At 40.8% G+C, this 23,812-nt stretch overlaps 1 protein-coding gene across 6 annotated transcripts; it reads right to left on the bottom strand.

Annotated features, from left to right (window-relative positions):
* Positions 1–3,573: 3,573 nt before the first annotated feature.
* LOC129778839 (protein tramtrack, beta isoform) lies at positions 3,574–23,292 on the bottom strand. Of its 6 annotated transcripts, XM_055785962.1 has the most exons (6): positions 22,832–23,292; positions 22,679–22,761; positions 6,762–6,880; positions 6,382–6,699; positions 5,144–6,321; positions 3,574–5,083 (listed from the first exon to the last, which is right to left on the bottom strand). In XM_055785962.1, exons 3-6 carry the CDS (start codon positions 6,843–6,845, stop codon positions 4,489–4,491), a joined length of 2,175 nt encoding a protein of 724 aa, XP_055641937.1. In that variant the 5' UTR covers positions 6,846–6,880; positions 22,679–22,761; positions 22,832–23,292; the 3' UTR covers positions 3,574–4,488. The 6 variants fall into 6 exon arrangements, with proteins under 6 accessions (XP_055641937.1, XP_055641936.1, XP_055641941.1 ...); XM_055785961.1 differs by having other exon boundaries at positions 22,679–23,292; XM_055785966.1 differs by lacking the exons at positions 22,679–22,761; positions 22,832–23,292 and adding an exon at positions 22,349–22,540.
* Between the last annotated feature and the right edge of the window lie 520 nt (positions 23,293–23,812).

Here is a 23,812-nt window from a genome sequence, read left to right as displayed (position 1 = left end):
ACATTTATGCAAGTAGGATAGAGTAGGAATATAAGATTAACGTCATCGATAGGAGATAGGTTTTAGTTGAAAAAATAGACGAATTGAAGAAAGCTTCTGGATTAGTTTAAATTTATCATTTGAAAAGTTCGTTTAGTTTCTTTTTTTATATTATTCAATTTTGGCGGCTTAGGTCGATTAGATTTTTTCTGAACTTGGAAACTTCGGATCGGTTTCGGTAAGTTGGTGTAAAGTTCAATTTAAGGTGGATACTGTCGCGTGGCCAAGCGAAGACGCTAGTCTGGGCAACCATAAATTTGAATCCCGACAGAGGTATTTGGTCCTCTGACGCGAAAATCGGCAATTTCAAAGACCCGAGCAGGATCTCCCTTACAACGATCGAAGAGAATTCAAAAGACCTTTGACCATAACCCCCTATATTTTTTTGTCTTCATTCTAAGCCTATGATAACTTGACGTATTTTGATAATACAGGCAACCCTTTTTTGTGCGGGGGATAGGGACCGCATTTGCGAGCGCCGAGTGCTCAGAACAGAGTATGAGGTAGTAGGATGAACCACGAACTGTCGCAACTCTACGGCGAACCCATCCAGAAAGACGCCAAGACACTTCCAGCTTCTTCTGTATGGAAACGAACTTTTTCTTCGTGTCTTCCTAAGATTTGACCTCCTTGGGATGCTTCCTTAGTGCCTGCTTCATAATAGCCCAGTATGTTTCGATCGGCCTTAGTTTCGGTGCGTTGGAGGGTTCATCTGCTTGGGCACGAAAGGGACCCCGTTGGCTTCGTATCACTCCCGGACATCTTTTGAATGGTGGCACAAAGCTAGATCCAACCAGAAGATCGTAGGACCCTCGTGTTGCTTCAATAGAGGAAGCAGACGCTCCTGTAGACACTCCTTGAAGTAGATCTACCGTTTACATTCCTAGTAGTCATGAACGGCGCACTCCGTTTGCCACATTAGCAGATTGCTTGCCAAATCATGTATTTCATGGCAAACTTTGAAAGTTCCTCAAGAACAGGAAGCCCCGTTTTTTGCCGTCACGATTTGGAGCCTTCTGCATTTTGTAGATATGCAGTCACCCCGGTATTTGGCTCTCTGGACGAAAGACTTATACAGATTCAACTTTTTGGTCACATCTTGACCGATTCATTGGGTTTCCGTTTAAATGCTTTAACGACACGCTTGTGATCCTGGTCACCTCCATTCTGACCGCATTTCTCCTTCCATTCGATGCTCCGAGTTTCGTAGTAACGTTTAATCACACGTTGTTTTCCGATGTCCCGATGAGAAGTTGAGGATTTTCCAGGTGCTCGCGCAAAATCAATTCGCGTTGTTGCATTTTGGGTTACGCTGTTTTGACTTAGAACTACGTCTTTCATTAAGGGTGCCAAATCAGAAAACAGGTCACGTTTTTATGAAATAAAGTTAACGTTAATAACTATTTTTGCCGCGAACGGATTTTAACGATTTACATACTAAACGAATCGGAAATACCGTAAGATTTGTTTAATATGTTATACATTAGAATCCCCTGGTTTGTAAATGGTTAAATTTCATGAAAACTTTAAGCGTTTCCATTTTCCCATACATTTGTTCTGTCCATTTGTGTGCTTTCCCGAACAGAGCTGTCAATAACGAGCAACTTATCGACGTCCAACGGAGGGGAAATCGTAGGATTTAAAGTCTCCGTGAACAAAGGAAAAGTAGAAGAATGAAGGGGAACACTTGCCTAGAGTATAAACAGCGGATCTCGCTGAGGCAAGCTCATTCTTTGTGTGGACACCGACTGGACAACATCGTTGCTGGACGAGCTGGACGGCGAGGGATCGAGTGCCTTTCTCAAGGCAAGAGGGCGGAGGTGGTAGCGCTGGAGTAGAGTAATAGAGTAGAGTTTTCAAAGGGCCTTTCTCAAGGCTAGAGACGAATGAACTGCAAAAGTTTAAAGTCTCTATAATACAAGACCTCCCTTCCCTGAGGCAAGCTTTCATTTGGCATCGGTCTGTTGAGCAATCCAGTTCACTTTGCTTTCGTTGCGCTTCGATCTAAGATTGGACCCCACCAGTGGTAATTCAACTTGGATATCGTCGTTTGGTTTTTCTGTTCGTTTTTCGCGTTATTCGTATCGTGTGTTTTTCTTTCTGCGTCATAAATTGGACGCTTCGCGTAGTGTGTGATGAGCAAGAAGAAGAGGAAGGCAGGCTGGAACCCTGCAAAAAACGAACGCATTGCCAGGGGCAATCAAATTTCAAGGCAAGCGTCATCTAATGATGCACGCAATGTTGGTGCAGTGAAAAACGTGCGCAAAAAAATTATCTGGGGAATACAAGCAGCTTGAATATCTTACTGGACATAAGTTATAAGTTATTTGAGTTCGCGTGCCAGTCGCAAACCGCCTTCAACTAGGATTGCATTTGCGCTAATATTGATCATAATGAAGCATTGCTACTGTTTTCGAGGTTGTTATTAACAAAAAGAGTTTATTTCGCTTGTTTAGTCACCAAGAAAGTAAATGTCGTTCTGGAATTTTGTATGTGATTAGGTTTCGCTTGTCTCGCAAAACTTCCTCCACTAAGGGTGACAGCTGCGCTTCTCTCGAGCATGAGAAAGTAATGCAACTTTTTTCGAGGCCAGTAATATTAACAGAAGCGTTTCTTTTGAGAATAGCGCAAAATGATGAGAAGTGTTTATATTCCTAGTAGTTTCAAGCCAATAATGTATGGCTCTGTATGCATGCTATGGCGAACGCTTGTTTGGCGCTTGGTTTACGTTATACGAACGATGCCTAGAGGTGCGATTCCTTTGAGGCAATACTAAATAACATGTTGCATGATATTTGATGCTTGCAAGTTTCTAAAATTTCACAGCGTTATAAAATAATATCTGAAGGTATAAACAAGCGACTTATATAAAATAACAGTGTAGTTCTACGTCAACAATGCGGTCGTATCTTGGACACAACCTCCTATAATTTTATTTTCCAATTTTCGAAAAACTGACAGCGATAGAAATACAGAGTAAACTTCTTCTTGAATGGCGTTAACGTTCCCTGTGGAACTTTTGCCGTCTCAACGTATGCATTAACTAGCGTCATTCATTAATACTTAGTTGAGATTTCTTAAGCCAGATAACACGCCTTGAATGTATTCCGAGGGGCAATCTCTAGAAAACGCGTGACCACAGTGCAAGTCGAAGGAAATTTCTTTGACGAAAAATCCTCCGGCCAGAACGGGAATCGAACCCGAACACCCGGCATAATAGTGTGAGACGCTAACCACTCGGCCACGGGTGCACACATGAAAAATTTATGAAACGTTTTTTCGGCTGTAGCAGACAAGTTTCTCAGAAGTTTTTTTGAAAGAGATAATAATCGCTAGGGACAAAACCAGAAAAATACGGATAATTTATGAAAACACGAGAGTTTTTTATAATTATTCCATAAATATTTGGACAAACATTGAATTGACAAACTCGCACTGCGATCGATGAATCTTCGTTGCATCTTCAATCTTCAACAAACTCGTCTTTCATTGAAACAATACCGCACTATCGACAGCATAACACGACACAAAGCGTTGATGAATTGGGTTGAAACCTCAATGTTTTTATTGTATTTCACGGTGTGATAAAAACCAAACATTCCTTACATATTAACACTTGAGATAAAACTTAAATGTGTCATTATTGGTATTAAAACTAGTATTGCCTTCGAGTTGGTTAGTTTCACTAACGAGTAATCGAAACAAAGGTGGTAACATCATCAGTTTTTTTGAAAGTTCGAGAGTAGAAAAAAAAGAGCTTAAATCTATCGCAAACTTGCTAATCATAGTCTCAGAATTAAAACGAAACAAATAAAACGTCAAATTTCCTATCTAGTATTGTCTTTTTCAAGTTTCATATCTTTCCGTATAAATATTGCATATAATAAAAGTAACGGTGCGATTAATAAATTAGTAACGTTTAAGAGTAATTTTTCCTATGCAAAGGCACTGATACTAGAAGATCATATACAATTTCAAGGCACTTAGATGACAAGATGGGGACAGTTTGTGTCTTTTTCAGGTTTTGTCTAAAACAGGTAGTCGTTGACTGGCGTTTCATGGGGTTTCTTAAGGAGCGTTTATAGAAGGTTCTTCTGTTTCGGGTTCCGATAATTGGGTGAGGTAGAAATGATTGATACTGGTGTTCCAGTGCGAATTTCTGGTGCTGGTGCAGCATTTGCTGTCTAATATAGTTAACTGTTTGAAGTTGTTGCTCAAATTAAGTCTATACGATTGATCAACTATCACAGCTAGGGAAGTAGACTAAAAAATAACTAGAGAGGAACAAACAAAAAGTTTTTCAGGGGTTTGACTATTTGGTTACCAGTGTAAATAGCTTAATGTATAGTTCTAAATTAATGTCTTTTTTGAAAATGGTTCTGTTTCATTTTTCTGCTACCTTATTGCTAAAAATCTCTTTTGGGATAGTGTTTCAAGAATATGACTAGCTCATGGTGTGTTGTCAATTACTTTCGACTCTTCTGCACGACCATCGTCTATGCTGTCCGAGGGCCCATTGCTAACTTTGGTAGCATCACCTGGCAGCGGTGATCCGTTGGTGTTCTCCAGTGACAAATCTGGGTTACTTAAATCTTTCGGCTGAGAGTTTAACGAGCACACGCTAGCTATTTGGGACGGTGGCAGAGGTGCTGTCAACGATGTAGGTATTGTTGCCGAGTTAAACAGCAATGATTTCGATGAAAAAGCCGATTGCATAGAGGCTGCCTGCTGAAGGAAGTTGGGGATCGAAACTATTGAGTTTCCCTGGGAAGTCAAATTAGCCAGTAACTGATTGGTGTTGTGATGCTGCTGATTGCTGAGTGATGCTGGATGATCACCAATAATCTCCTGTTTTATCATATGACTCATCGGATTTTGTTCTGTTAGCATTTCTTGTTTAATCATTTGGCCAAGATTCGCTTTGGAGCGCTTCCGTTTGGTGTCCGGATCACAGGGGCTTGGAGTGCCGGGATGTCGATAGGAGACGTGTTTCCTGAGTGCATCTTTACTGCGGGACACGTGGGAACAAACAGTACATGCATATCTGTGGAAAAAGTCGTATGAAAATATTATGATTCTCGAGTAAACGAAGAGGAAGTCTCACCTCACGTTCTGATGCGTTTCCAGGTGCACCCGCAGGTTGTACTGGTTGCTGAGTTGTTTGTTGCAAATGAAGCAGGTAGCGTAAAGTTTGGTGGGTGGTTTTTGCTGGGTTCCCGTTGCACTCGGACTGAGATGATGGGCTGCGGCTTTCAGCATGCTGTTGGCACTTAGCGTCGATGCACTAACGATGTCCATTGCCATCGAGGGGGTGATTGTGGTGGAAGTTGAGCAAGAGGACGATGCCACAGAAGACGAAGCAGTGTGATTCAGTGCTCCTGTGCCAGGACTGGGATGAGCAGATTCTAGGATCAGATTTTCTGGCGTTTTCGAGGCAGACTCGTTTGTTAGGAAATGATGGGCAAGAAAGGACGGCTGCTGGTTGGTGATTGGTGTGACTGTGGGGGGCTTACTGAAGAGGTGCAGGGGAGACAGCGACTGAGAGCTCGGTGGGAATTTCAAAGATTGCAACAAGTGCTTGTTGAATGATGCCGCTGCTGCAGCGGCTGCAGCTGCCGTAGCGGTTGTTTGTGTTCGCAGGTTCTCTGCTATCTTGTCAATTTTCTTTCGTTTATTCTCTTGACTAATGAATTTCTTGGCAGAACAAGTGTTTAGGGACGACACTGTTCGTTGCTCGTCTGGATTGCTCGACGGTGTGGACGGTGCAGAATCGTGATGCTGCGCGTGGTGGAAATGATTACTATCCAGATTAAATTTAGGATTACCACCAGTGGCGATTTGGGTGTCGTTTTTTGCCGTGATTTGCTTGTCAATGGGCTGACTGGTGATGCTATTGTTACTCTTATTATTAGCATTGACTGTCTGTCGATACTCTGAACCGCAACTGGGACCATTGCTGTTGGCATTTTTGTTGCCTCTATTTATAGCATCACTTTGTTCATCCATTTTCCATAGTGCTTCGTTTGGCAACATATCACACTTCTGCGGAAGAAATCGAGAGAATAGTTCTGTGGACTTATTTGCGCTCGAGCTGGTATTATTATTATTGTTGCTGTGGGTTGCAAGATTCAACGCCTGCGGAAGAAGCGGCGAGTGAAAATTGAACGGACGGGGAAAGTACGACTCTCCCGGGGACTCCATTTTGATTCCTTGGAAGGGCGATGGTATCTCCGATTCCCGCGAAGAACCTTCAGTCATGGGGGTGGTGGATTTTTGTGAATTCTACAATTATCGGATAAATTAGCAACGGTTGTATAAAATAAATAAAAAGTCACCACTCACTCCACTGAAATCAGCTAATCCTTTGATGCCTAGTGTCTCGGCCAGCGAGAGTAGGGTGGATATTTGCTCCTCGTACACATTGACCTCACCAGAATACATAAAGGTGAGCAATGCAACTACTGCAGGGAACGAAGCACCCGGTAATACAACTACCGGATACAGGGGTCCATCGAGTGTTCGAAATAGCTCAGAAAAGAAAGTGCTGCATGCGCTTAGCACTACTCGGTGAGCTTTAATGTTGCGGCCCTCTGCTATTAATGTCACATCCGTTAGATGAGATTGGTCCAGCAAAAGTGGCAAAGAGCTTAAAAGACTTGCCTATCAGGGAATTAGGAAAAGAAACTAAAGCTCAGGAAACCATTCATCCAATGCTTTCATACCTGGTGATTATGCCATCGGAGGCAAAATTGTTGTGGGCTGCCAGCTCCGCTATTGGCTTCCCCACCGTGTGAATGCGTGTCCATGTTTCTCGAATTGTTGCAACTGATTTCAGGTCACGCTGAAATAGAAAAACCAATCGATGCGAGAATAAATAAAAAAAAAAACATAGTCATTAATTCGCTCTGATCATGATCCTTCGTCCTTGATCCGACTGAAAAAAAAGCGTCTCATCTCCAACATTTTCACACACACACATACACTCTCGCTCCACTAACGAAAACCACTAACCGATATTTGTTATGCATTCCGCGTTGTCGAAGAAAAGTTGCAGTAAAAGATCGGTCGACCACTTGTTACATACCCATCTTCATTAGCGAACACTTCGAGATGCTACTGAACTGAACTGCCGAGTTTGCTGCTGGGTGGACGAGAAGGAAGAAGTACGGATGAGAGTTTGGATCCGATCGAGTGGTACTTTTCTCCGCAGTTGCCAATCCATCACCAGACGACGGACGGATCGAGAGTTTGAGGAAAATAAAAATAACGCATCGTCCGTTCGCAGCCAGCCCAACACAAAAGGGGCCACAGCGCGAGATCGGGGATGAAAGTGTGATGAAAATTCTCCACACGAACGACGGAAAATTGCTGTTTGTCACACGTACAGCCGGAAAAGTGTGAGCGACACGAAGACAACGACTATCGAGGAGATGAGGGAGAAAAAAAAACAATACGGAAAACACTCGTCGTTGTATTTTTGCTTTGGTAACAAGCCGCGGCAACCACCTTGGCACGATGCTGCAAAGCGAGAGAAATTTAGAAAGTACACCTCGCTGGTGGAAAAATAGAGACCGAGCAATTCTTGTAAATAGAATAGTGAAGGAGAATTAAAAAAAACTAGAGGAAATCGCACGGATCCAAACACGAAAACAACGCAGAAGTATAAGTTTATACGCATTGTATTGCAGAAAGAGATCAAGCTAAAATTAGTCGATTCAATTATATTTCACACCATCTAATAAGGATACATGATCTTGGTCAGTTTAGCCAGGAAGGGAGTAATAGCAATGAAAAAAAAGAAGGCGGTCAATCTCTCTCGACAATTAGACTAGGCGAGAACGGTGCGGAGTGAAATACGCCAGAAAATTATGAAAGTGCTAACGATCACTCAGACGACTAACGATGTGAGGAAATGTTTATTTTCGCGAAATTATACATAAAATGCGTCCAACTCACGTTTCGCTAATCGGTCTGCTCGCCGTCGAATGCGACAGTTATGAGCAATGGTCGTGTAATCGTTTGTTAATCTGTTCGAATGGGAAAGGGGGATCTAGAAGTTAAGCGCGGAAACCACAGGATTTGCTTCAAAAGTGATTTGTTGTGTTTTCGGCATGAGCCATTTGCGACTCTTTTGCGGGGCACTCGCTCTAGACTTTGTGACTTAGTAGGAGGTAAACAAAGTCACAATAGTTTTCCGCTTCTGGATTCGTCTTCGGTAAAATCATTCCAATGCACTGAGAATCCAGATGAATCAACTGGGCTGATATGATGCTGGAATGATTGAACTCACATTATTTTGGCTAGTAACAATGGGTGTGAGGTTTAACGCAAGGGACTGAATTAAATTACAGGGCTTATGTTTGTCTGCAGAAGTCCTTACACCAAGCGATGGCAAACGATACAATATTTATCCAAAATTTAGCTGAGACAACTTTTCAGGCAACATGTATTCTGCGACATTTACGCATGTTACACACAGTTTTTCAATTGAAAGAACACGTTGCGACAATCCAACGATTTCTACATAATTAACGTGTCAAAAGGAGTCGCCTTCTATCTGACAATCTGCAGATCAGTGCGGCTTATCGTTCAGCTTTACAACCTACATTGTTCTGCACTATTATTTTTGACGTACCGTTCAATCTATTTTCAATGATCTGAGACAATATGCAAAAGTTCAGACAATAACGCTTGCAAAAAAATGGACATATTTTACCAATTATGCATCGTCAATCATAGTAACCCATGAGTTTTACAACAAAATTTGACAGCGCTATCAGTTGAACTATGACGATAACAGTAAAGCTCCATGGTTTGTGCGTTCTGGGAGAACTACCGAAGAAAATGGGCATCGTCAAGTCCTTTGGGTCCGCCGGAAACGCCTGTTCCTGTATCTATAATTTCCTCACACTGCTGGAGAAGAATGAGATCATTGAACTGAAGCTTGGTTCCGACTGTCCGACGATGCTACGCGATCGTAAAGAAGAACAGAAAACGGAGGGAAAGGTGTCTACATCGTTCCGGGCTTTGGGCCGGACGGACAGAGCAACGGGCCGGACAGTGAAAAAAATACCTAGCGGAGTTGGACATCATCATGCGGAAACGCAAGTAAAGATCGGCCGTGTCGAAACAGCAAGCTGTGAATCCACAACAAGTTCCCAAAGAAGGTGCTTCTGTGGCTAACCATCAGCGAAAAAGGGATTTAAAAGCCGCTCTTCCTCCGTTCAGAAATTGCCTCCTTCATCCAAAAATATCATCCGAAAGAGGATGTGGTGTTCTTGCCGGACCTGGCCTCCGCCCATTACGCGAAGGAGTTGCTGGAGGAGATGAACCTCTAGAAGATAGATGTCGTGTCGAAGTCCGCCAACCCCCCGAACGTCCCGCAGCAGCGTCTTATCGAGAATTTCTGGGCAAACCTGAAGCGAAGAGTCTACAATTTCGTAACGAAAACGGAGGAAGAGCTAATAAATAAAGCTAACAAAGAACTGGAAAACATGTCAACAAGTATGTTTTCGACAGCAATGGCGAAAGTTCCGGCCAACGGCCGAAAGGCTGTCCGACAGGGCGTCGAAATGTTTTTGTAACATGGTTTATCGACCATGTTTTATGGGAGATTTGTTACATTAAATTATCTATGGAAGTTTTTTACCGTCATCCGAATTTTGTTTATTTTGTTAATGCAAGCGTTATGCCAAAAATGCGGATTAGTTTGGATATATTTATATTATTAGAATGGATGAGCAAGAAGCGATAGAATCTAGTTTTTTTCAAAAGACGAAATCCTACACTCCCCGCAGTTTTGGTATATAACAAGCATATCCCCTTAAATGCTTGAACATTCAGATTCGTCCGAAGGAAGTGTGAACAGAAACATGGTCAAGAGACTATCCTTCAGTGGATATAGGAGACGATCCTTCAGTTGGATCTGATTGAGCGTTAGCGAACGTCGGACGGCAAACCCGGTCAATTTTTGCTTTGAAATATATCTTTCATTGAAATTCAAAACTGTTGTACTATGTTGTTAAGAAATTTCCACAATTATAGGTATTTTGGTTTGGACATTGGAGAATAAATGCTAATTTCATCTCTATTTGAGATTTTAACACTCCTATACTCGCACGAAAAATCGTAACTAGTGTACTCATAGACTGTGCGCGCCTCGGTAATATTGCTATTAGGTCGTATGAACAAAAAAAAAGTATTTACTTATTCTGCCCGTTCCCAAGTAAAATAAACTTTCCTAGTATTTACTTGAATCCGTATGAATAAAAGTTTACTTTACTAATTTGATTTTCGAATTCGAACATAGTTTTTACTTTGTCAAACCTCTATCAATTGATTGTTTAGGTTTCGTTTCAAAACGTTTTTTTTTGTACAAAGCGTGAATTCGCGATGAAAAAGGAATAGTGTCGACGTCTGGTGGCGACTTTCAATTAGGGACCATAGTTTGGGTCCCTATCTCGTCAGTGTAATACCTATCATATTAGAAGACACGAAGCCAGTTTTCAAATTTGAATGAAAATGTTCACATCATGTTATTTAATCACTTAAAACACTTTTTTCCGACTTTTATTTAACCCTTTGTCTATACATTTCCAACATCATTACTGAAACTTTTCACTATAATATAAAGTTGTCTTCAAAAACAATATTCGTACAAGATTTTTTCACCACCTGCAAACAAAAGTGTTTTTCATTTAAACAGAATGCCAAATTGGCACGGAAAAATTTTTCATTCATAATTTAAATTTTAAAAACGTGTTCATTTCGCCTGAAAATCAATCAATTTTTTTACGCTCCCCTAAACTAGTAAACGAAGCTCAATGCCATCAATGCGGATCGTTAACTTGTTTATCTTCAAGCGCAAGATAGCAGCATTAAACATAAATCGGATATGACATCAAAACGAATGATAGTGTTTTCAGATCCAAAGTATGCTCATGAGCATACTTGATAATAACGAAGTAAATACTTGGTGAATGCTGTTTTATTCATACGAAATCAGCTAAACATCCATTTTCGAAAAGTAAATACTTTGTTGTTTCTTTCATTCATACCAAACGTAGTAAAAACTTAATCTCACTGCTCGACTGCTCGAATGAAGTAAAGTAAAGGTGAATTTTGTTTTTATTCATACGGCCTATTGTGTATTTTTAGGCGTTAAAGGCTATCCACATACCACGTGGACAGAAAAAGCACGATTTCAAACACCTGCTCCTCCTCCTCCTCCGTGGACAGGCGTGGAAATTTCTTATACTCCACCCCTTTTTTCTACGTGGACATTTCTATTTTTTTTTTGGAAAAAATTCAAGAAAATAATTGAATTGCGTTTGAATTTTGTTTCATTTCTATTTTTTGTTGTACTTTAAACAAGAAAATTTAAGGGTTGTTTCCGAACCATGACTAAATAGTTGACGCAGGATTACTTTAATATATTTGTTGTATTATATGTTGAATTTGAATATCTTTGAACAAGATATGAGGATGTTCAATGAATAAAGATATGATGATGTAATGTTTTACGGGTATGTCTTGCGTTACGTTAGCGAGAGAGGCGGTCCAAAGTCCGCAAACGCCATAGCAGCGATTTGTTCTTTAGTCTTTGACTCACAACATTACACAGGAAGTTTTCGCACTTCAGTTTCATCCGAATTCCATTTATGTTGTCTTCGGCTAGCTTTTGTGTGTGAAAAATGCTATAACTGTTTCTGGCAATCCTACATCATAATGTTGTTCAGTTATTTCGTTATGAATATATATAAATGGTCTGCAGGGAAATGCTTCACACTCGTTTGCGTTTTAACAGCATTCCAAGAACGCAAAGCACACTTTCTTTTAACTCACGCTAGTCCATAATCTAAAAATGCTGCAATAAGTGTATTCGATAGCCACGCCCACATGTTTGCCGAGCCGTTCTACATTGTAACTCTCAAACAAGCTGCATCACGTACAATGCAAGGAATTCAATTTCCCAATAGCATGTGATGTAATTTTGGGTCGTTCAACAACCAAGTTGTCGCTTAAACTCAAAGTCGTCAATCAGTGACCAATTTCAGAGCCCATTAACTTAGCTGATCCACAGATTCATCATTCCATTGCAATAAGTTTGGAATTGGTATATGCTATTTGGTATCGTCTTAGCGACAATGATACACGACACCTCTACAGAACACAAAACTAGGTTGGGTAGTGTACCAATGATCTTCCTGTGTAATTTCTTTGGAAATATTTGGCTGGTCGGAAATATCGCGTCGGGTTTAAGAAAAAACTTAAATATATAGTCAAAAATCTATCATTGTGTTTTTTATGCTATCCAAAGAGTCGCAGTTCTTGCGCTTAAGGGGGGACCGCTGTCTGGAAGGTCGGAAAATAATGAACTTTTGTGATTCTTTTGGGATATTAGAAATAAAGCGTAAAGTTCGGGTAATGATTCATATTTACATGCTGATAAAAATTTCAGCCAAATCGGTCGAGTAGATCCTGAGATATCGATACGCGTTTAAAAATTCGTACAGCAATACAATATCTCTTAAGGTGATTTAATACTTTGTTACAACGAAATCAAATATCGCGAAATGCTTTTAGGACAACGTTTCTGAAAGCAGATCCCAAAAATGCAACAAACGAAAATTCGTCCCCCCTTAAAAAATGGGCGTTGGTCTGTATAAGTAATAATCTGAAGATACTATATCCGGTGACCACGGTGAGTGGAATAGCGCATTCCAGCCAAACTCCAAAATTGTTTGCCGGAACGTCAAAGAGACATCAGGGCTTACGTTACTCTGGTCTAACACGACGCCTATCATATTGATTAAAACTGAACGGATCCCTGGCATCGTTTCGTCCAGTTGAGAGCTTTATTTATTGTAAATTATCGACTGATTGTTTTATGGAAGTTTATAACACAGAATTCGTTTCAATTCCACCAGACACAGAGCATAACTTTCTTCGAGAGAAGACCGGCTCTGAGCGTAGCTAATGGTTTCTGTCAATTTTCCCAAGATTTTTCCATTCAAAATTGTTGTCACGATTTGCAACAAGAACGGCAAACGGAAGCTGGATAGAAAGCCGCAACTAGGAAAACAATGTCGAGCATTTTTAATATTACTATACTAACAGTATGTAGTGATATCTTCATCCTGGTGGGATGATCCTCTACTAACAATGGAAAAAATATATCGCTCACAATTCATGTGCGTTACTCACAGAATATAGATTTCAAGGAAGATGATCAACGATCTGAGAGAAGTATGGATGTCCGACCGGCATTCTCAAAGCCTCTTTACACAGTACCATTGGTCGAATCAATTAGAGACGAGAAACTTACAGATGTATTTAAAAATAATCATTTTACGTGTCCACGTGGAAATTATCTCTACCACCGTGGACATGCGAGGACAGTTTCGTAACCCCTACTCAACCTAAAGTTGTCCGCGTGGTATGTGGACAGCCCCTTATTGGTATTTATTCAAAGAAAAAGATATAATTGAATGAAAAAACTTCAGAAAATATTTTTTCTTTAACTTCATTCAGTTTCAATAGTTCATTCATTCTCGGTCTGTCAGACCTTTGCGCGAGTAAAGGGTGTGTCACATCAAATTGCATCACGGAAAAAACGCTGTAGAAATTTAATTTTTAGGAATTATATCTTCAGCTTTCGCTTATAATCAGATAAGAGTGTATAGATCACGTTGGCCATGCTTCACTGTCAATTTTTCGTAATTTTGGAAAAATGTCGTCGAACGAAAAAGAGCGTCGTGAATTAATCCTGTGCACTCATTTCGAGAATCCGGAGTTGTCACATCGGGACATCGGTAAGATGCTGGGAATCGTCCAATCCACGGTCAGCAGAGTACTAAAACGATACTTCGAGAACCTAACCATCGACCGGAAGGTGAAGAACGGCAAAAATGGATGCTCCGTCAGTGAAAAAGATCACAAGCGCGTAGTTAAGCAGTTTAGAAGTGATCCGAGAAGTTCGGTCCGGGATGTCGCCAATAAGCTGAATTTGTCAAGTTCATTCGTCCAGCGGACCAAGCAGCGGGAGGGCCTGCGTACATACAAGGTTCAGAAGGCTCCTAACCGCGACGAAAGGCAAAACATGGTGGGGAAGACGCGAGCCCGGAAGCTGTACACCGAAATGCTGACGAAGCCGCATTGCCTGGTAATGGACGACGAAAACTACGTCAAAGCGGACTTTCGTCAGTTGTCGGGCCTGTTGTTCTTCTCCGCAAAGGACAAATTCAGCGTTCCGGAGGAGATTCGCAAGCAGAAACTATCCAAGTTTGCCAAAAAGTACATGGTGTGGCAAGCGATCTGCTCTTGCGGAAAGCGGAGCGCCCCCTTCGTGATGACCGGCACGGTAAACGGGCAGGTTTACCTTAAGGAGTGCCTACAGAAGCGCTTACTACCACTATTGAAGCAGCACGAGGGCCCGACCATCTTCTGGCCGGATCTCGCTTCGTGCCACTATTCAAAGGACGTGTTGGAGTGGTACGAAGCCAACGGGGTCACCTTCGTGCCAAAGAAAATGAACCCGCCCAACGCGCCGGAGCTTCACCCAATAGAGAAATATTGGGCGATTATGAAGCAGGCCCTCCGGAAGAACCCAAAAGGCGGACTTCAAGAGAAAATGGATTTCTGTTAAAAACAAACTACAACCTGACGTTGTACAGAACCTTATGGACGGGGTAAAGAGGAAGGTGCGAGCATACGGGCTTGGGCTCGAAGTATGAATGAAAAGAAAATGCCAAAAGTTGTTTAATAGTTTTTATTTTACTGTCTAAAATTTTCAAAAGGATCGGTCTACTGGGTGAATTTCTACAGCGTTTTTTCCGTGATGCAATTTGATGTGACACACCCTTTATAGGAAGGTTAAAGACAAACCTAATACAAAGGCACATTCCTTTTATATGGAGACTTATTGTCTTTATTCGGAAAGCGGGGAAACGGGATATATCTATCTCAAAAGTATTCAAACCAATCAGTTTATCATTAATGACGTTGAAAACTATTGAAAAACCATTATATAAAAACATAAAGTCTACACTGCGTTTCACAACTATAGAACCACTAATTTCTTCTGAGTTTCCAGAGATATGTAAGAAGTCGGTTGAATTGAAGTATATAGTGTAAGATATAACGACTATCTTCATTTAAAAGACTGGCTATTTGAACTTTATTGTTGTGTTCAGGAACAAAACATTCAAAAAACAAAAATTCCAGTGTTTCATAACTATATAACTAACACACTCCTTTACAAAATAAACTTCAATTTCACATGAGTTACAATAAGTTTCTAATTCGTACGTCATCTTTAATTCTCAATTAGTTCAAATAACCCATTCGGGGTGGTTTTGACCAAGCTGCGCAATGTCGCAGTGTATATCTCGTTCTACGCATAGGATACTCCTCGTTTAAACTCTTCAAATCTGCTAACCACTCGGCCACGGGTGCACTCAAAACCAATGTTATAATCGGGAAATTTGGCATCAATTCATAACATCCGGGAAGTTTAGGCATGGTTTGTTGAATGAGGGCTTCAGATTCTGGACTGGTCATCCCGTTTACCAGATCAAAACCCTATCAAGATCTTATGAGGAGTGGTTGTAAGAATAGCAGATGCAGATTACAAGCAGTATGAGTGATTTGAAGAGCTTAAACGAGCAGTATCCTCTGCGTAGAACGAGATACACACTACAACATGGCACAGCTTGGTTAGTTCAAATGGCCAGTCTTTTAAATGAAGATAGTCGTTATATCTTACACTATATACTTCAATTCAACCAACTCCTTACATATCCCTGGAAACTATGAAGAAATGAGTATAATAATAAAGCTGTCGAAAATCAGTGACCTGCTTTCGATTACTCCCTCGAATCGCAACACAACCCTTTTTGGCTGGTTCGTCACTTAGTATTTAAATATAAATTAGACTAGCACTAGGGTCTTCTTAACACGTTAAGCCCCGATTTTTTCTTGTTGCGCTTTCCATTCAGTGCGCATCAAGAGCATTTGCACAATATCAGTGTCGGTCCCAGTTCCCAAAAATAATTATTGTACAAATAGAAAATAGTCAGCAATTCCATTAGAGAGTAGTTACATTTAGTAAAACATTCGAAAGCAAACCGTATGTATTTTTATTTTATTACTTTGTAACTGTCAGTCCCAGTCAATCAGAACATTTCTATCAAAAAGCTCAACGCGTTGATTAAAAAAAATCTAAAATAATTTTGTATTGTGAAAATTCTTTAAACATATTGAAAAAATCGCATATTTCTAGAAAAGGCGGGAGAACACATTTAAATACAAATAAAAGCAGGTGCTCCATACATCTCGGTGCACCATAGAGGATGCACTTTCAGTATTTTTTTTAAAATTTTTATCTCGAAGCTATCGAGAATGGCGTCAAAAACATTGAAAAGTACGTTTTTTACCATAGAACCTTATGTTGAAGCTCATAGTGGCTAAAAAAAGTCAAATTTGATGATTTAGTTCTTCTTGATTTGATTTGGGGTCACTTTTTACTGCGTTACTTAGCTAGGCCCTTTCCTGTTATTCCTGATTTGCACCAATCTCGCTTTAGCTCGCCTTTTCCTCAATAAGCAGTAGGTAAGCTTGAAGTGCAGTAAAAAAGGATGGCATACCACAACAATTGAAAACCGATGAACATAGTGATTCATGTCCAACAGGGAAAAACAATGAAGTTGCCTTTGTACAAATGAAACGCACACTTATTGCATTTTGTAAAGGAAACCATAAATCATGTTAATCGTTGATTCAGAATGGGTTGTATTTTTTATTGAAAACTTGGAAACGTGGAAATGTATATCATCTTGTTCAGAATATTCACTGTAACTCATCGAAGTATTTTCTCTTAAGTCTCAGACCAAAAATACATATAAGATTGTTAAAATATAGAATACTGAATACTGTCATCGAAGGAATACCCAAAATATAATTCTGTAAATCAACACTCATCGAATTGCCATACATTATTCTAAAACAGAGTGAGGTTCGTTTTGAAATGACCCCCCTTTTGCTTGCAACACTTAGCACAAATAAATATGGAGGCGCACGATCGTTTGCTTCTATGCATATTGCAAAGCACTGATTCATAGTATGTATTCATTCTGAACATTAAAATAAACCATTTCATTCAAACAAGTGTCAAATGTTTGTGTTTACAAATTTGTGTGTCGGCGGCGTCACTAAATTATGTTCTAGGATACATATGTACACAGATCATACGGCGAAGCCGTATGCTGAAAAGGAAAACAGGAAGGAAGCAAGCAAACAAGCACACAGTAGCTCCGTAGTCATTCAGCGGAACTTGTGGGATACGTGGGTGGATTGTGTGCGCTTATGTACTGTGTCATTTCGAGGTTCGGGATTTGTTGTTTTGTGTAGTAGATGTTTTCAGCTGTGGTATCTTTTTTGTTTTACTTGACTAAACAAGTGTAAATGATAACATACCTTTTTCATCGAAAATGTGCGTTCGTATGTGGACTTGTCTTGCGGATGGTACTAGTGTGGAGTGTTGTGGATTGTATGGAAGCATGTGTGTATGTGTGTGTAGTAAACCCGCGAAACTGCTCCTGTGACGGGGAGTCCTACACCTTCTTGGATCAGCAGTGTCGGACGATGGCTAATAATTGGTGTGTTTCCAATGTTTCTGTGTTTCTCTGCACTCTCCTTCACACTGTGTGTTTGTGGAAAATGTGTTCTCGCGCTCAAGATCCATCGCTGTCGATCGCGACCCGACCATGTGTCATGTGATTACTACTTCTTCGACTGCTGAGCTCGGCTAGTGGCGGGACGACGCGAAATTGATGCGCACGATTTAGTCACCCTAATAGTGTATCAAATATTTTAGGTGCTGGCCAAAAGTATGCTGACGAGCGCGGTTGGTATTGTGTAGTTTATCGTGTTTGGCGTGTGGATGCCGTTTGAAAGTGTTAGTTTTTTTTGTGGTGTATTTTCCCAGTGGTCGCTTCTGGCCGCTTTTGTACACGATGAGATACCGACGAGTTGACGAAAACACGGACATGGGACACTCTTCCACTTTCTCTCTCTCTGTCATTCACTCTTGCTCGACTGCTCACCAGTAGCGGATTTGTATTTTTAAATTTTCCATACTCTCACTGGTTGAAAATCGGTACCACTGCTGATAGAATTTCTTAAAATAAACGGTTTCAGACAAAAGATGATGATAACTGGTACGTGGACGGTTCGCGAATGCCCCGAAGTGCCGTGTTCTAACCAGCCCGCCAGCGCGACAAATCTCCACAATCGAGGAAGTTGTTTTTCTGGCGGTTATTTTTAGGCACTTCCAAATACAACCACTCTTTTGCCGCGGCTGGCGAGAAATCTAGCAGAAGAAGGTGATCAACTTCGACACTTTTGTTTTATTATTATTTTTATTTTCCCTTGCGTCGACTTGCGAGATGTGAGCGGAGAAGATTGATGATCGGCACACAAAACAAAAGCAAAACCCCGCTGTAATGGGATTTATCGAGGTTACGCGACACAATGATATTATACGCCATGGAAATGGCGTGGAAATCGTGTAGGATGAGTCGCCAGCGTGTGGCAGAGTTCTGTGGATGGAAAAAAGAGGGAAAAGACCACTAAGTAGTGAAAATGGACAGCAGCGAGGCGAGCGAAAGAGAGAGCGATAGAGGCAAAGATGACACTTTGGTCAGCAGATGGATCTTGTACAGCGAGGCTTGGAGTTTTCTGGATGCGATTGATGCGAGCAGTAGAGATTTCATGAGCAACTTTTAGGAGTGATTTCATTTTATTGATTTGCTGCCTTTCATAGATCTGATTGATGTTTCTTCTAGGATTGTAAAACTAGGTACGAAATTACTGACAGTATATCGGTTTTTCCAGAAATTTCTCTAATTCAACAATTTCTTTCTGCTTTGCATTGTTTACATTATGTTACTTGCTTAATTGCTAGCTCACTTGCTGCTGAAACGGAAGTGAACTAAAATATCAGATGTGAAAATTTTTTGTCCGTTCACACGAAGAAAATATTTTTACGCATCTATCCGTGTCGGGCACACGTACAGAGCATTGGAGACAGCAACATCCCAATTACGAGAACCCTTGTAATATTAACCTCGAGCCGACCGCGAGTAATCGGTTACATATTACTAACATAGATAATAAGAAAAACTGTCAAAATATTGAACTCCGGCCCCGTCAGGCTAACGCCATATGAGCCTTGATGAAAATATATATTTTGGAAAAAAAAAATCTATCACAATTAATAAAATGTTATTTTTCCTGTGATAAGCAATTGAATAACTGTAAAATGTCAAGCGTTATCTAAACGCCCTAACTGTCCCGATTTGATTGGCCCGATTTACGGTTTCCCCAACACAGCCATCGAAACCAAGGTGCATGGGGAAGTTGGCATTGCTAATACAGGCAAGTAGGGAGAGCTTTTGTTCCCACCGACATGTGTTCCCTAGCAATGCCATCAATACCAAGGTGCCGTACATTACATGGCGTTTGTTCAAATTCTTTACTTACACAGCAAATATGTTGAATTCAATAGAATTCGAAAATTGTTTCATTCAATCAATAATTTAATCAATACAAACAAATGATTACAAAGCCAACGACATTCCCAGGTCAACCTTGCGGTTATCTCATAGTTAAATCCACCCATTTTTTATATTGTAGAAAAAATAATCGAGCAATTCCAAGGTCGATTGTTATTATTGACTCCAAACGCGGGTTGGGAAGTGTTTAACTGATTCAAGGATCGAAAACATTTGATTTTATACGTAATATACTTTACGGAAATAACTTCAGTGCGACATACAGTCATGAACCATGACTCGCTCTATTTTCCCTCAGCAGTTGCTCGTCGTTGCCCCTCAGAAGCTTTCGTTTCACAATAATTCTATAATTCACAAAATTCATTATAATAATAGATTACGAGTAAAAGAAGCCGATTTCCTTAGTTTGACAGTCGCCGGAGCGGCAGCGTATTCGTGATTTGTCCCACGCGCAAATGTTGCAAAAAGACATTTCAGTCGCCGCGATGGCGTCCCGGTGGACCGTGAAAGGGGTCTAAGACCGAGAAAAGAAAGGACAACTATCCGCGAAGGTGGCCATAGGTCGTCCGAGGCCAGCTCGGATTCCGAGGGCAGTCGCTACCACCAAAACAAAGAATTGGGCAAATCCAGTGCGTTCAATGAGGAAAATGCCAAAGGAACATGAGAACAGCGACTTTCCGGCACGGAAGATGGCGGGGCGAAATCGAGGGCTCGGAAAAAAACTCACATGATTACCTACCGCATTCGGGGCTACGAGTCGAGCGATGTAAGAAAATATTGAACTTCCTATATAAGTTCTCTCCCGGTAAAAGACGTGGCCGACAAGCATAAAAACGAGCTAGCGTCATCGTAACGCTAGCAGGATGTTTGATCAGACACACGTTCCACGGTTCCAGAATCCAGACTACATTATTAGGACCTGTCCTGCGTTCCGGAAGCGTGTGGAGACCGCAACTGCAGCAAGTGGAAAACCGATCAATGATTAACATAGTTTAAGACTCTCAGAAACATCCCTCTTTTAAATAAATAAAAAACATTCAAACCAACTTTTTTGAGTTTTTTTTTTTCTAAAATTTTGACATTGCTCAATGGTGCATACATTATCACGCATACGGTAATATAACCAAATAAAATACTACGATTGCCAAATTTGGTGTTAATTAAGCAGCATTCCAATTGAAAGGAGGGTGTAGCAGAAACCCATCAAAGCTTATGATTTTCCAGAGATAGAAATCACTTGCAGAAAGTCAGAGTCATGCACTGTTTCTGTACGATTGACAGTCATAGACATAGACAGTCATTTAAAAAAAGTAAAATTAGCACTCCAATAAGTGTAACTGTACGATGTTCGAAATTGATTTTTTGATTGAAAGTCACCAATTTAAAGTCAACAAAGAATAGTTTTTTTTTGTATTGGATAGGTAGTAATACCCAGTAGTTGATATTTCTTTTTGGTAACGCTCAATCTAATTTAGTTAAAGTTTTTAAAAGCATTCGAAGGCTCTCAAATGTGATCTTCTGCCTCGTTCCGAAGGATGTATCACGGTTCGATAGATCACCGGTTAACTTTCTACTTCAACTATTTTGCTAACTATCAATAGCAAATATCGCAAATCTAATGTTACTTATTCATTTTCCGCGATGAAAAGTGGTAGAGTTACAACAAATGTAAAACTGACTGAGAAAACGACGAGTTCTCGGAAATAATTCAAAGTATGGAGAAACCCAAATTATTATTATCACATGGATGGCAGATGAAGAAGAGATATTGTATTAGCTCAGCTCAGTCAGTTACAGCATAGAGGCGTATGAACGGCAAAGTTTGAAGTCTTTAAAAACTATCAAGGAGAAGCAGCTACCGTAAAAATACAGCTCAAACATATATTAGACAGCGACCGGTGAAACACCTGCTTAGACATAAGAATCTCAATCAATGGATGTTTAGTTATAAACGGCGGAAATAATGCCAAAAAAAGTTTTAAAATATTGCATACAGTTTAATCTCTTCTGACTGACAAAAGTTTGAATCATAAAGTTTCGTCATTTATTTCGGAATAAAAATGGCGTATTCACTTTATCCAAAAGTTCAGATAATATTATAACAAGTTCGGCCCAACTCGGATGACGAAAACGATCTTCTCACAATATTCTTCGAAACTGCGCTCGAAAGATTCACAATTCGTCTGGAGCCCCAACTGTCTTGACACCGTCCAAAAAACAAAACCCGCCACACTGTCCAGACAACTGCAACCCACGCTGTCCGGTCACAACGTGTGCGCGCGTTTTGTCGCACCGTTGTCCTGTGCCGGGAGAAGACTTTCAATTGTTCCCAAAAATATCTAAAAGCCAGTTAAGAGTGTGTCATTCTTCCTTTACTCCATCCATATACTTTTTGTCCCTCCCTCTCCTGTGTTTATCCGCGCTATTACTTTTGTTTTCATATTACAACTTTCATTTGATGGAATGTACTTTTGCGAATTTCGATGTATGACGGTGGATTTTTACTCTAGTTTTTTTTACTCATTTTTTTTCTCGTCTTGTGGTATGGTTGCGATTCAGTGCTGTCGTTTTTTTTGATTGAGTAAAGGAAGGATTTATTTATAACTGGTATTGAATTGAAGATTAAGAGCAGAAAAATCAAGTGTCACCGAAGGCACGAATCGTTTTTGCTGCAGTGCAAAACTGTATTATCATGGCAATACTCGCACACAGAAATGACCACTTTTCCATCTCACCCTTTTTCCACTCGGTAATGTTGATTGATTTTCCCCGAGGGGTTCAAGGATCACTTGAAGTCTAGCCACTTTGGATTCAATTGCCCAATCACTGTTCACGGCGGTGGAGAATTAAACGATAAACGATAAGAAGGACACACACACGTTTATCATAGCATAGTTTATCGATGACTAATTAGTTCATGAGCTCAGGATTCTCGGTCAACATGTGTGTCGCTAGTTTTTCATCTTCTTAGTTCACCCATACGATCTCGATGCACACACAAACACGCACACACCTCCGCCGATAGCCGACAATATGATGGATTAACAATTGCACATTCTTATCACCTTTTTCCTTCTTGGACAGATAGTTCCAATGTGGCGCGTCCAACAGGTTCCGCGAGGCGTAGCGCGCTGTTCCAAACGGGATACTGCGAAGGAAGCGAGCGAAAAAAAAGGTCCGTCACGACAATCACCACGTTCTGCAATAAATTGATCTACCGAAAAAGTGCCAATGCTGAGTAGCCGCACCCGGCCGCTACCGAACAAACGAGCTGCGCCTAACTACTATGACATCTCCCAAAAATCCAGGCCGTATTGTACTATTTTTAGTCTCTGGTGGCCTGGAGAACTACTACCACCACTACCATCATCACCATTAGAGCAAACGCACGCGTGTTCATCCGCAAGTGTGTAGTTGTGCGCGGATGAAAATGGTATGTGCGCTCCGCGCGATCGCCGATACTTCTGAAACTCGCCACGCAAAAACCGCGATCGGAGAGTGTGTTTTCCACACGTTGTCGGAAAGGAGAAATAGCCACTGACGGGGTGACAATGATGATGCTGCGCTGTTTACGTTCTCGGCTGCTCGCTCCAAGATTTTTCTGGTAGCGCGATCGCGATCCTCATCGCGCTTGGATGATTTTTCGCTGACGCGTTCTAACTGTGACCGATGTCCGCCGACTGACCGAGATTGACTGAGGTTTTCCACGAAATTTTCTCTGCCGCAGGTTTCTGAGAAAATTTTGTAATGCGGACGCACACAGGCAAACACAGCGCGATGGTCTGAGACTGGGACTGGGAGATACTTGTTTTGGGAGAACGTTGTTTTGGGTTGACGATTGGGTGAACACGATTGCACCAACCGCTTCAACCCTGGAGGAGACAGTTGGACCACGCTGCTTTGGTGTTCTATTTGATTTTGATTACTGCTTGAAAGCGAATCCTTTCAAATGCACGGCTTTCTGAGCAACAATCAAAATTTTAGAGAAACACTGTGTTCGTGGATTCGTGTGGTTTACCGCACCCCGAGCATTACTCGCGACATAACTGTAGAACAACTGAATGATATCCGGGAAAACTACTAGGATGAATACATGGAATGATGAAACAAACTTGTTTTTCTGGATTTGTATACATGAAACGCACTTTTATTTTAGGAGAATGAAACACTTTATTCTGTCTATAGTATACATTGCTACC

This window comes from Toxorhynchites rutilus, chromosome 3 (assembly GCF_029784135.1).
Source record: "Toxorhynchites rutilus septentrionalis strain SRP chromosome 3, ASM2978413v1, whole genome shotgun sequence".
NCBI lineage: Eukaryota > Metazoa > Arthropoda > Insecta > Diptera > Culicidae > Toxorhynchites > Toxorhynchites rutilus.
The sequence above is the reverse complement of the archived record's forward strand: the minus strand, read 5'-3'. Positions and strand labels throughout refer to the sequence as shown.